A 14,548-nucleotide genomic window follows, 5' to 3' on the forward strand; every position below is an offset into this window, starting at 1 on the left:
AAGCATTAACATTTGAGCACAATCTGAAAAATTTCATTTTTTGAAAAACTTTTTATCATTTTTCCAAATGATATTCAGATAGAAGTAAATTAAAAAAAATATTTTTATTGAATTCAGAGAGGAAGCGAGAGGGAGATAGATAGAAACATCAATGATGAGAGAGACTGGCTGCCTCCTGCACACCCCGCACTGGGGATCAAGCCCGCAACCCAGACATGTGTCCTTACCAGTAATTGAACCGTTACCTCCTGGATCATAGGTCGACACTCAACCACTGAGCAACACCGGCCGGGCATATAGAAGTATAATTTTAAAATTACAGAGGGCCCTGTGGTTGAGTTTCTAGATCCAGTTTCATTTTCTTACATTTCTTATCATCTCCTGCTTATTATAATGCATAAAATACTCAGTGTTCATATTGAGAGTGCACCCAGGCAATGGCATGGTATGATCCTTTTTATTCAGTTAAGCTTCTCTTAACAAAAATAGACAGATGTGAATTTAGGTCAATAGTGAAGTAAATAAAACCCATTGCTCTCATATACAACCATAGCCTTTCCATGTTCCTGAAAAGGAAATATAACTCTATTGGGAAATGCCCCTTCCTTCTAGGTGAGAGGCAGTATACTGTTGTAATAAAAGCATAGTCCTGGAGCCACAGTGCTTAGGCTGGAATTCTTATTTCACCACTTACTTTCAGCAAATTATTTTATTTATATATATAAAAAATTGATATCAGAGAGGAAGGGAGAGGGAGAGAGATAGAAACGATAGAAACATCAATGATGAGAGAGAATCACTGATTGGCTGCCTCCCGCACACCCCCTACTGGGGATCGAATCAACAACCCGGGCATATGCCCTTGACTGGAATCGAACCTGGGACCCTTCAGTCCGCAGGTCAACGCTCTGTACACTGAGCCAAATATGCTAGGGCAGCAAATTATTTAAACTCTCTTTGCCTCTGTAAAATAGGGACAATAACAGTAACCACCACAAAGAATTATTATATTAAACATTAAATGAGTTAATATGAGGAACATTTATAAACACTGCAGTGCATAGTAAGTGACATATGTAAGTGTTAGTTGGTTTTACTGATTTAAAGTTTTGGAAAGATAAAATATGACATACAAGTAGATATTATTGGTAACAGAGCAACACCAAAATATTTGTTAGGGTGAAGCTTATGTTAAATAGTGATGATTTTAGCAATGGAATCAGTGAGTTTATAAAATGTGATTGTTAATTCTTTTCCATAGAAAATGCTTTTGTTAAGCTAAACATAAAAATACTTACCCAATGGCCTTCCAAAGTAGCTAAGACTTCTTTTCCCAGTTTAAGTTTCCCTGATATTTGGTTAACACAGTCACTGTTACCTAGAAATGGCTTTTAAAAAAGAAAATGTTAAATAAATATTTTGCTTTTAACTTAAATTTAGATATGTGACAAAAACAATAGGAAAAGTAACTGCATAGTTACAGTGCTGTTGAAGGCACAAATGGGACTCAAACTTTAGTCAGAAATGCTCAATAAAAAGAAATTTGAAGTTGTTGACATGGAAAAAAATAGCTTAAGAAAACCAGACTACGTGAAGTTCAAATAAACTTACTGAGAAAGATCACACTGATCTAACTGACAAGTCCTGTGCTCTCTCCTGCCTCAGACTGTATTCTATCAATGTTGCAATAGATGAAGCAAAAATAACTCAGTAAACCTAAAGGACTTAACTCATCTATTAAAAGAAATAACACCCCCTCCTTCAAAATAAAACAGTAAAATAATACGCAACCAAAAGTATCTCCAAAAAATAAAATTAGAAGAACTACACTTTGAGTTACTATGTTGCATTACTGATGTTTCTCCTCAGTGACAAAATTTTGGTGTGCCAGTCTAATCGTTAAAGATATTATAAATTACTTAAGAGCTCTTTAGTCATGATTTTCAAATATCATTATCACCATACAAGCAAAAATTTGTTAAGATGAAAAAAAAATCAAATGAAGGACATTACATCAAATAACACTTAAAAGAGATGCTTTTTATTAGTGAAAAGTTGCTGGTCAGCTGGATATCAACATGGGAACTATTAATAAATATTAATAAATATTAATAGTTCATAGAAATATTTTTATCTGAACATAATGTACTATCTTACACCAATCACTGACACTGTGAAAGGCCTTAAATTTCCCTTTCACTCTAAACAGACAGGATTTTCCAAAGATTATCTCAAGCATATCTATCCTCCCCCCTCCAGGCCACATGCTCTTCCTCAATGATGCCCTGCCATCCTCCCAGTGAGAAGCGGAGTCTACATCCCTTCCCCTTGAATTTGGGTAGGTTTATAACTCTTCAATTAATAGAGTGGTGGAAGTGATGAAATCTGACCTTTGAGTCAAGGACGGCAATGCAGTTTTCACCTTACTCACAAGAACACTTACACTTGAAATCCTGAGCTGCCAAGTGGTTGTTAGTCTGATTGACTTGAAGCGGCCAACTGGCTGTGAGAAGGCCAAGGTACATGGAAAGGCCGCATATATAGGTGTTAAATTAGCAGTCCTAGTCTTTCAGTCATCTGGACCAGGCATCAGACACATAACTAACTGATGAGCCTTCAGATGGTTCTAGGCCATAACTGTGGTCACTCAGTCTGCAAGTCTTTCTAACTGAAGCCCCAGACATTATGTGGCAGAGATAAGCCACTTCCAATATATTCTATCCAAATTCCCAACCCACAGAACCCCAAAGGATCAAAAAATTGTTGTTTTTAAGCTTGTGAGTTTTAGAGTAAATTGTTAGTTAGAAATAACTAACACAACTCTCAGTGTACACAGCTATAGCTCAAGCGGATATATACTTTTTTGGTATTTTGTGAAGCAATACTTTCATTTACTGAAAAATTTATATCCATTTATTTCTTAGATTTCATCTCTTATATAATGCAAACCACTTTATTAAAATAAAGAAATAAAAAATGATGGCTCTGTAGTGATCTGGATCTTCCAAGACTGCCCTTTCATGAATTCTGTGTTATTATATTTAGTCTTTAAATTATAAACTAAACTGTGTTCTTTTCTTAGTATTTATATCACAGCTCCTTTTTTATTAGGTGATACGTCCTATTATTCTCTACTAACCTTTAGTTTAAATTCAAGTATTGCACTGTATCCAGTTTTCTGACATGTAATATTGACCGTTCCACCAAGCTCCAGTGTCATTGTGCCATAAAGAATTCCTAAAGAAAAAAAACAATTTTGACAGAAGGTTGAAGAGAGAGACACTGGCTAATAACAAGCAGAGCTTTAAAATCTAATTTCATTCTAGGAGAAACTAAAAATGCAAGGGTACTCCATCCCACTCAGTAACAATTTATAATATACATATAAAGTTAGTTCTATAGAATTTGAATAGATAATAGATGATAGTTGATACACATTATCTGTAGATTCTACATCTGTATATTCACAAACACATTGAAATACATTAGTAATCTCCAAATCACTACCCACAGCACTGTTGCAGTCATTCATGAATATGGGCAGAGTGTTGAAATTTTGAGTTGTTATCTGTTCCTAGAACAAGCTGTAAGGCAGTTTAAAATGCTCACTTCCAAGAGGGGAACAAACTGTGCAAGGCTTCTCATTCTTACTGGGTTATGGAACACTAATTTTATAAAACAATGTTCATTTCCAAAAGGGGAACATACTATGCAAGACTTCTCATTCTTATTTGGCTACGGAACTCTAATTTTGTAAAACAAGACTAGTGATTTGGGGAACACATCTTAGAAAATACAAAAGGTAAAAGTAATCATTATTTCCTATGTTTATTCACTAAAAGTTATAATCTCGTCTTTCATCCATGCAATAAAAACAACGCTATGAAAAAATTTGCCCCTGTATGGTATTGGGTACTTACATGAAATATTTCAAATGATATAAAATTTAAAAATATATTTATCAATTCATTTCATAATTTCAGATATTTCACTTCATGTCTATTTCAAGAACCACACGTGAAACTAAGAATTATCTAGCTACTGGCCACAGGTTGGCCATTCTTGTACTTAGTACTAGGTAGACTCATGGTACAGTAGATGGGCATCAACAAGCATAGAGTTTATTCTCAGTTCTCACTAACTAGCTTGTTTGGCCTTGGATAAGATTCTTAACCCTCCCAGTTTTCTCCTCTGTGAAATGAGGTCATATGAAATAAGTTATATGTTTTCATGATCAGTTCCTAAAATAGAGGATCATTACCAAAAATAGTTATTTTTAAGAAATGGGTTGGGCACAGTCGGCATGGCTCAGTGGTTGAGCATTGACCTATAAACCAAGAGGTCACAGTTTGATTCTCGGTCAGGGCACAAGCCCAGGTTGTGGGCTCAATCCCCAGTGGGGCGCATGCAGGAGGCAACCAATCAATGATTCTCATCACTGATGATTCTCTCTCTCTTTCCCCCTCTCCTTTCCTCTCTGAAATCAATAAAAAAAAAATGAGTTGGAAAGGAGAGTATAGTCAGTGATGGCGAACCTACGACACGCGTGTCAGAGGTGACAAGTGAACTCATTTTTTTGGTTGATTTTTCTTTGTTAAATGGCATTTAAATATCCTATCTAATAAAAGACAAAAAGGGTAATTGACTGTACCTTCGCTACGCTTCCCATTGGCTAATCAGGGTGATATGCAAATTAACCGCCAACCAAGATGGCAGCCGGCAGCCACGCAGCTGAAGCGAGCAGGAGGCTTGCTTGCTCCAGTGATGGAGGAAGACAAGGTTCCCCGCCTGCCGCGGCCCGGCTCTGAGCTCCGAAAGCAACAAAGTTTCAATTATAGAAGCTAAACAAACCCCAGATACCAGCTTTCAGCTGGCGGTGGCCACGGAGCTGGAGCCGGCTCTCAGCTCCAGTGACAGCAACAAAGTTTCAATTATAGAAGGTAAATAAATCCCAGAATAAAAAAAAATAGAAAAAAAGAAGAGGCTGGAGCCGGCTCTCAGCTCCAGTGACAGCAACGAAGTTTCAATTATAGAAGGTAAATAAATCCCAGAATAAAAAAAAATAGAAAAAAAGAAGAGGCTGGGAGCTTCAGTCGCCGGCCAGCCTGAAAACAGCCCTCAGTCCCTCACCCAGACTGGCCAGGCACCCCAGTGGGGACCCTCACCCTAAAGGGGGTGTGGCCAGCCTGAAAACAGCCATCAGCCCCTCATCCAGGCTGGCCAGGCACCCAAGCGGGACCCCCACCCTGATCTAGGACACCCTTCAGGGCAAACCAGCCAGCCACCACCCGTGCACCAGGCCTCTATCCTATATAGTAAAAGGGTAATATGCAAACTGACCCTAACAGCACAAAGACTGGGAATGACTGGTCACTATGACACACACTGACCACCAGGGGGCAGACGCTCAATGCAGGAGCTGCCCTCTGGTGGTCAGTGCGCTCCCACATGGGGGAGCTCTGCTCAGCCACAAGCCAGGCTGATGGCTGCCAGTACAGTGGTGGTGGTTGGAGCCTCTCCTGCCTCCTCAGCAGCGCTAAGGATGTCTGACTGCAGCTTAGGTCTGCTCCCCACTAGCAAGTGGACATCCCCCGAGGGCTGCCAGGCTGCCAGAGGGATATCTGATTGCCATCTTAGGCCCAATCCCCCAGGGAGCAGGCCTAAGCCAGCAGGTGGTCATCCCCCGAGAGGTCCCAGACTGCGAGAGGGCACATGCTGGGCTGAGGGACACCCCCCGCCAGTGCACAAATTTTTGTGCACCGGGCCTCTAGTATAAAATAAATATCAAAAATATAAGTCTTTCTTTTACTATGGTTGCAAATATCAAAAAATTTCTATATGTGACACGGCACCAGAGTTAAGTTAGGGTTTCTCAAAATGCTGACACGCCGAGCTCAAAAGGTTCGCCATCACTGGTATAGATAATGACCAACCTGAGTGTTTAGGCTGATGCCCTATCGCACAGTGGTGCAGACTGCAGAATCTTGACTCTGCCACATCCTACCTATGTAGTATCAGGCAAGGCTCTTTGTGTCTCATTTTCATTGCCCATAAAATAGGGATATTACCTACTTTACCAGTATAAGGGTTGCTGGAATGACTGAGTTTATAAATATGAAGTGCATGGAATAGTTGGGTGCCCGGACTGTTGTAAACAATAGTTATTTTAATATCTGAACCCTAAATAATGGGGGGGAAATCAAATACACCACCTTTTAAGAAATTTCCAAATGAGGATGAGAAAAAATTTTAAAGGACTTGGTACACTGAAAAACAATTTATTAAAATTTAAAAAAGGGGTGGTAGTGCAAGATGATGAAAATCACTTTTGAAGATTCTGAAATAATGGGTAGTTTCATCAATTTTAAAACCTGCACTTAAGGCAAATGAAATTCCATTATTGTAAACAGCCTCTTTTCAACTAAAATATGTGTCTGAAATATGTGTAGACTAATTCACCACAGAAATATTCAATATAACTGCAATAATCTTAAATATCTATAAAACAACTACACTTTTAAAACAAATGACTGACTTCATCAATCTCAAAACAGAACAAATTATAGCCACATACATTAATTTAAAAAGGTTTTAGGAATATCTTACTCAAGTATGGAAAACATTTACCTTTACAATGAGCATATGGCATTGTCATTACATAATCTTCACCTCTATTCAAAAAAGTTAATCGTGCTTCTCCATCTAATATTGCAGATAATGAGTTTCCTGAAATAAATAACGCTTATTAAATTTCACAAAACTAATTTCACTAATTCAAAACAAATGAAATATATTTAAGACACCTACCAGACACCTACAATGGAATGTTTTAAAAATAAAAATGTCTCACAATCTCAATGTGTCCAAACACATGTTATACCTGAAATATATTTGATCTATATTTTCATTCTTATGAAAAGTGCTTGTTAATTTATATGAGACTTTTAAGAAAAATTTTAAACATGTAGAACATGCAAAAAACACTATTTCACTGTATAGCTTAATTTGCCCAATTTTTAATAAAAACATTATTTCTTCTGTAAGTCGTATTATTTAAGTCCCAAGCTTTAAGTTCTTTTGACATAAAAATGCTAGAGCCTGGCAAGTGTGGCTCAGTAGTTTTGGGCTCAATCCCTAGTAGGAGGCTTGCAGGTGGCATCTGATCAATGATTCTCTCTCATCATTGATGTTTCTTTCTCTCTCTCTCCCCCTCCTTCCCTCTCTGAAATCAATTAAAAATATTTTTTAAAAATGCTATAGATACTTTAGAAAAATAAAAATATACATAACCCATAATCCATTCAATCAATGATAAAATTTCAGGATATTTTCTTCTAGCTTTTATCCCATATGTATTTTTCTTTTCCCCCATCATCAGTTTTATTGAAGTATAACAATCCTATATGATAAAAGGCTAATATGCAAATCGACTGAACGGCAGAATGACCGGTCACTATGACGCACACTGACCACCAGGGGGCAGACACTCAACGCAGGAGCTGCCTCCTGGTGGTCAGTGCACTCCCTCAGGGGGAGAGCTGCTCAGCCAGAACTGGGCTCATGGCTGGCGAGTGCAGTGGCAGTGGTGAAAGCCTCTCCCACCTCCACGGCAGTGCTAAGGATGTCCGACTGATGTCTTAGGCCTGCTCTCCACTTAATATTGGGGAGTGGGCCTAAGTTGTCATTGGACATCTCCCAAGGGCTCCCGAACTGCGAGAGGGCACATGCCGGGCTAAGAGACCCCCCAGAGTGTACGTTTTTCGTGCACCGGGCCTCTAGTTTAGATATAATAAGTGACCCATTTTAAGTATTTATTTTGATAGTCTTGGCAACTGTATACAGTCATGTAATTACCACGACCACAATCAAGATACAGAATTTCCCATACCCCAAAAAGACTTCCCCTTACACCTTGGCAGTCAATGCTTTCCTCCAGCCCCAGGAAACCACAGGTCTGGTTCCTGTCACTGTAGTTTTACTTATTCTAGAGTTTTGTATGGATGGGACCATAAAATATGTAGTTTATTGTGTTTGACTTCTTTCACTTATCAAACTGGTTTTTTACATTCATCCATGCTTCTGTTTCAACATTTCAGGCCATTTTAACAATATCAAAACAATCTAATACATGAACATAGTGTATCTCTCCAGTTACTTAAGTCATCTTTAATTTTCTTCAGCAGTATTTTGTAGTTTCAGTGTGCAGGTATCGTTCATTAAATTTATATCTTTCATTAAATTTATTCCTAAATATTCTATTTTTCACATACTGTTGTAATCAAAGTTTTTTTTAAAGTTACATTCTGCAAGTGTTGATTTTGTACAAGTTATTTTTGTATTTTGACCTTGTATCCTGCAACCTTATTAAATTTACTTAATAGTTTTAGTAGTTTTTGATATATTCTTAAGGATTTTTAATGTAGATCAGGTATGTATATATTTTAACTTCTACCTTTCTAATCTGTATGCTTTTTACTTGCCTACTGCACTGGCTAACACCTTAAATGTAATTTAATACAGAAGTAGTAAGCATGAACATCTTTACCTTGCTCCTAATTTTAGGTCAAAATTATTCAATATCCACCTTAGGAGTATAAAGTTGGCTATATATTTTTCATAAATACCTTTAATCTAGTCCTAATTTGTCGACAGCCTTTATTGTAAATGGGTAGTGAATTCTGTAAAATGCTTTTCCTTTATTCTATTAATATGAATTACATTGATTTTCAGATAACACACCAACCTTGTATTCCTGAGATAAACTCCAATTGATCACGACATATTATCCTTTTAATATATTGATCATGATACAGATCCTTTTTATATATCCTTTCATATGTGTTTAAATATTATCCTTTATAATACTGACTTATTACTAATTTGTTAGGGATTTTTACAAGTATATTAAAGAGATATTGATTTATAGTTTTCTTATAATGCTGGGTTTGGGGGGTGAGAATAGTGCTGGCCTTATAAAATAAGTTGAGAAGTGTATCCTCCTCTCCTATTTTCTGTAAGAAGTTGGATAAAATTGGTATTTTTCTTCCTTAAGTATTTAAAAGAACTCAAGACATTTGGGCCCAGAGTATATCTTCAAAGGAAGATTTTAAATCACTAATTCAATTTTTTACATTGATTTAAGACTATTACATTTTTACATTTATTCTTGGGTCAGTTTTGGTAACTTGTGTTTTTTAAGAGATTTGCCCATGTCAATCTAAGCAGTCAAATTTATCAGTATAAAATTGTCCATATCTCCTTATCATCACTTCAGGGTGTGTAGGATCAATAATTCTGCTCATTTATTTCTGACCTTTACTCTCTTTTTATAATCAGTCTAAAACCAACCCTTGTTTGATTTCTGTATTGTTTTTCTATTTTCTACACCAATGTCTACTCTTTATTATTTCCGTTCTTCTACTTACTTTAAATTCAATTAGCTCTTTTTCTAATTTCCTAGGGTAAAAACTCAGATCACTGATTTAGATCTTTCTCCTTTTTCAATTTAAAATTATAAATTTCCCTCTAAGCACTGCTTTTGCTACATCATACAAATTTTAATGTTATATTTTCATTACCATTTAGTTTAAAATATATAATAATTTCTCTTGTGACTTCTTCTTTGACCCATGAATTTAGATGTTATTGAATTTCAAAATATTTGTAATTTAGCATGATATCATTAATTTCTAATTCTATTTAATTGAAGTTACAGAACATACTCTGTATAATTTTCAGCCTTTTGAAATTTATGGAGAGTTGTTTTATGGTCAAACACGTGGTCTAGACCAGTGACAACACCATACATATACTTGAAAATAATGGGTATGCTGTAGCTGTTGATTGTGATGTTTTAGAAATATTAATTATGGTAAGGTGGTTGATAGTGTTCTTTGTGGTCGTAAGCCATTTACCCTATAGTCAAAGTAGGAGTGTAGATGGAAGGAAGGTGCAATGGGGAGGGAATAACAAATATACGTAACCTTCAGAAGAAAACAATCACCATCTGAAACAAACAAAACATAAAAGTAGGCAAAAAACAAAACCCAAATAAAACTAACATTAAGGGAAATAAAAAAAATATCTTGAAGAAAAGAACATCATGTTCCTGGACCAAAAACTACTATTAGATTTCCGTGTCACAGACTTATCTATGGTTCTCCACCTATTCAAAGAACCAAAGATTAGATTTCTGTTGACATATTTAATCTTTCCTATTTTACCATAATTATTTTTTCTTTCAAGTTTAAAATTTCCCAGTTGAAATTTAATTCATTGATTTTTCTCCATTTAAAAAAACAAATAAAAGCTTTTAAGGTTATATTTTCTACTAGTACATAGCTATGGCCATGATTTGTTTGTTTAGATAGTTTCAGTTATTAGATTAAGGTTTCCTATTACAACTATATTTCTTTTTCCCCTTGTACTTAACAAAAGCTTTTTTGGTATGTTTTTGGAACCAAGGTTAAATGTTGTTACTAAATGATGCTGAACCAAGTATTCTAATTGTACTTGGATTCTTTCTCTCTCTAGTCAAAGACTAAAATAGCCCTGGCCGGTTTGGCTCAGTGGATAGAGCATCGGACTGCGGACTCAAGGGTCCTAGGTTCGATTCCGGTCAAGGGCATGTACCTTGGTTGCGGGCACATCCCCAGTGGGGAGTGTGCAGGAGGCGGCTGATCGATGTTTCTCTCTCATCGATGTTTCTGACTCTCTATCCCTCTCCCTTCCTCTCTGTAAAAAATCAATAAAATATATATATTTTTTTAAAAAAGACTAAAATAAAATAAAAAAAAACCCTTGGGTACATTAAGATGGAACAAAAACCTTAGTAAGGGCTAAAGGCAAAAGAAATACATTATGCACTAAAAGGGCTACCATAGTGGGCAATCATTATTCAGTTTTTTAATAAGTGGTGTTTGGGATAAATTTATACATATGGAAAATATATATATATATATATATATATATATATATATATATATAAATAAAATGAGGCAGATATCAATTTATGGACAAAAAAATCACTATAAAAGTCATTATTCAAGTAAAAATGACACTTAAAATAACATAAAAATTCCTTACTGAAAACATATCAAGACACCATCTAAATAAAAGTTCACTAAAAAATACTACCTCCCAGAAAAGGGTACCTACTGAGCCAAGAGGAAACTTACCATAGAACTTGGACTTAGCCAGGATACTACCACTAATGCAAAATCCGTCCTTTCGGTTACTAACATAAAAGGCAGATATTGGTGGGTGATGGGACACCTATTGAACACAGGAAAAAACACAGAATTTATTAAGAATATTATTGTGCTAATATCAAAAAGTTAAGTTTTAAAAGTACACTCTATTAATAAAGAAGAAAGATTTGGTAAGTAGTAAAATTAAATATTGATGATTATAGTAATCAGCTTCTAAGATGTCTCCCAAGGAATCTCACCTCCCAGTATGCAAACCATTAGGTGGGTTCCTCTTACACTGTACCAAAGTTGGTTTATGTGAAGTGATAGCATGCCACTTCTGAAATTAGGTTATAATGTGTATGTCTCTCAGATAATCAGCTCTAAAAAGCCAGCTTGCATATAGTGAACAAACCAATGGAGAGGGCCCATATTGTGAGGAACTAAGTCCTATTGTCAAAAGCTATGTGATGAACTTGAAAGTAGAAACTGCTATCCCACTTAAACCTTCCGAGAACTACAAAGCTGGGTTACATCTTAACTACAACCTCTGAAGACCCTGAGCCAGAACCACCCAGCTGAGGAGCTCCAGATTCCTGAACCTCATTGTATGATATAATAAATGTTGTTTAAGCCATTAAGTTTTGGCAGTAATTTGTTATACAAAAATGGATAACTAACCAGTGGCAATTCTTCATATAAATTATGAATAGCTATAGAAAACTAACAAAAACTTTGACAAATATATTATTTTAATAATCTAATATTTTAATATATATATATACATCTTATGCTTTCTGAAATGAGACAAAGCTAAAATCAATTAAGCTCTTCTCAAGCTTCTCAATTTAGAGAAGAATTATAGTGAACTAAAATGTAAGGTATTCTAATCATTAATTTAAAAAATTAATACAGATACGTGGTTTCAATCTGAGGGGTATATTAAAATTTCTAGGGAAGAGGAAAGTTTTTCAAATGCCACATGGTCTCCTCATCCTCCTTACAATACAGCTGAGAATTATTATAATAAGGATCCACTGTTATTGAAAGATAATATCACATTCGTCAGGTTTGTTAGGACGGTTTGTTTGTTGTCATGTAGATTAACAATCATGAATACAGGTGTACATAAATTTAAATTAATCAAAGATTAAAACTAAGAAGTATTCTGACTGCCTACTATGTGTACAATAAAAAGAGATGTATTATGGGGAGGGTATACGTTTAAGGAGCTAACAATTCAATTTGGGAAATAAATATTTTATAAAAAGTGTTAAAATAACAGCTTAATGGATAATCACAAAAAATAATACAGAAGTCTGAGGAGAGAAATCACTGGGAGCTGTAATCATTTGGACCAAGAAAGATGATCAGGTCAAGGTTTATTTAGATGAAGTACAACAGAGAAGAAATATTGGGATAGAAGAATTAAATTTAAAACTACTAAGGCAAAAAAAATGTGTAATATCAGGTTACCTAATTCTGAATATGGAGGACCTTAAATGCCACACAAATGGTATAAATTTGATTTAGGAACTGGGGAAATAGGGAAGAATTCTGATAAAGGGATGGGAGGCAGGAAAAAAGTTATTTTTGTCAAAGGATTCTATGGCTGAAATAGTAATTTTCAGTATGGTATAGTAATACTCAGTACTAAAAGGTAAAATGCTTACCAAATGTTCATTAACAATGGTTAACCAACAGTGAATTTACTAAATTAATATTTTCCAATAACTTCAGAATTAGTTTTGTTTCTTAAGACACATTTCTTTTTATTTTTTCATCCTCACTTGAGGATATTTTTCCATTGATTTTTTTTTTTTTTTTTTTAAGAGAGAGAGAAAGACAGAGAGAAATATCAATGTGAGAGAAACACATCGATTGGCTGCCTCCTGCATATGCCATGACCTGGGCCTGGGCCAGGAGGAGCCTGCAACTAAGGTATGTGCTCTTGACTGGAATCGAACCCAGGACCCTTCGGTCCGCAGGCCGACACTCTAGCCACTGAACCAAACCAGCTAGCTTAAGACACATTTATAATACCTGTTCAGCAATATAAAAAGTTTTGCTGTTTGTTCTGGGGTGAATCCACAGACAACGAAAAGTCTCACCAAGTATAGGATTATAAGGTTTCTTCAGTCCCTAGGAAAAAAACATCCAAATTTAAATTATAAATACGGAAGATTCAAAATAGTTCAAACCAGTCAAGATGGGTTTAGCTGTATCATGTAGGAGCTATCCTTATAAAATTTCACAGTAGGGACATGAAATAAAGTTAAACGACTTCACTCACAATACAGGACTAAGTATTTTGCAATTTTGCTAACTCAAGGCCTTGCAATGTAATTATTAATAAACTAGAGGCCCAGTGCACAAAATTCGTGCATGGGGGTGTCCCTCAACCCAGCCTGCACCCTCTCCAATCTGGGACCCCTCAGGGGATGTCCGACTGCCGGTTTAGGCCCGTGGGATTGGGCCTAAACCGGCAGTCGGACATCCCTCTCACAATCTGGGACCTCTGGCTCCTAACAACTCACCTGCCTGCTTGCCTGATCGCCCCTAACCGTCTCTGCCTTCCGGCCTGATCACCCCTAATTGCTCCCCTGCTGGCCTGATCGCCCCCTAACTGCCCTCCCCTGCCGGCCTGATTGCTCCCTAACTGCTTACTCCCCTGCGCTGGCCTGATTGCCCCCTAACTGCTTGCTCCCCTGTGCCAGCCTGATCGCATCCCTAACTGCTTGCTCCCCTCCTGGCCTGATCACCCCTAACCACCTCTGCCTCGGCCCCCACCACCATGGTTTTGTCCGGAAGGAAGTTGGAGGTCCAGAAGATGTCCGGTCGATCCAGTCTAATTAGCATATTACCCCTTTATTAGTATAGATAATCTAAAGATAACAAAAAAATAAAGAACTCACATAAGGCTGAAAAAGGTAAAATATAAACATTACCTTTGGCTTTTTATAGAATCCTGACAAATACCATTTCACTACTTTCTTCAAACGGAAATAAGGATTTTCTTCAAGAGCAGCCCTAATATCAAAATGGTAAACACAAGAATTTTAGAGACTATATCACAAATTCTCCCTCATAGTTATTGTCAACAATTGAATATAATAAATGATTGAAAAGCATAATTCATATTTAAAATAGATATCAAAAACAACCATGTACATTAGTTTGTAAGAATCAGTTTTTATAACCTGGTTACTTTTCTTCCCATTTATCCTATTCTTTAACATGCTACCCAGGTCTTAGCTCAAATTTGTTTCTGAAAACTCTCCAAACCAAGATTTCTCAACTGGGGTTTTGCAGAACCCTTGATGTTGCTAGAGGTTCTGTAATTGTGATTATAAAAAATA

At 36.3% G+C, this 14,548-nt stretch overlaps 1 protein-coding gene across 13 annotated transcripts in view; it reads right to left on the reverse strand.

Moving 5' to 3' along the window:
• Positions 1–14,548, reverse strand: part of OSBPL8 (oxysterol binding protein like 8) — a 157,190-nt gene that overhangs the window by 9,786 nt on the left and 132,856 nt on the right. For 12 of the 13 annotated variants that reach the window (XM_023749742.1, XM_023749752.1, XM_023749745.1 and 9 more), the window contains 6 exons: positions 14,138–14,219; positions 13,233–13,331; positions 11,178–11,274; positions 6,628–6,726; positions 3,140–3,237; positions 1,299–1,388 (listed from right to left, as the gene is read on the reverse strand). In XM_023749742.1, coding sequence (XP_023605510.1) covers positions 1,299–1,388; positions 3,140–3,237; positions 6,628–6,726; positions 11,178–11,274; positions 13,233–13,331; positions 14,138–14,219 — 565 coding nt within the window. The remainder of the gene's footprint in view (positions 1–1,298; positions 1,389–3,139; positions 3,238–6,627; positions 6,727–11,177; positions 11,275–13,232; positions 13,332–14,137; positions 14,220–14,548) is intronic. The other variant, XM_023749748.1, reaches the window with a different exon arrangement.

This window comes from Myotis lucifugus, unplaced genomic scaffold (assembly GCF_000147115.1).
Source record: "Myotis lucifugus unplaced genomic scaffold, Myoluc2.0 scaffold_9, whole genome shotgun sequence".
NCBI classification, from domain to species: domain Eukaryota; kingdom Metazoa; phylum Chordata; class Mammalia; order Chiroptera; family Vespertilionidae; genus Myotis; species Myotis lucifugus.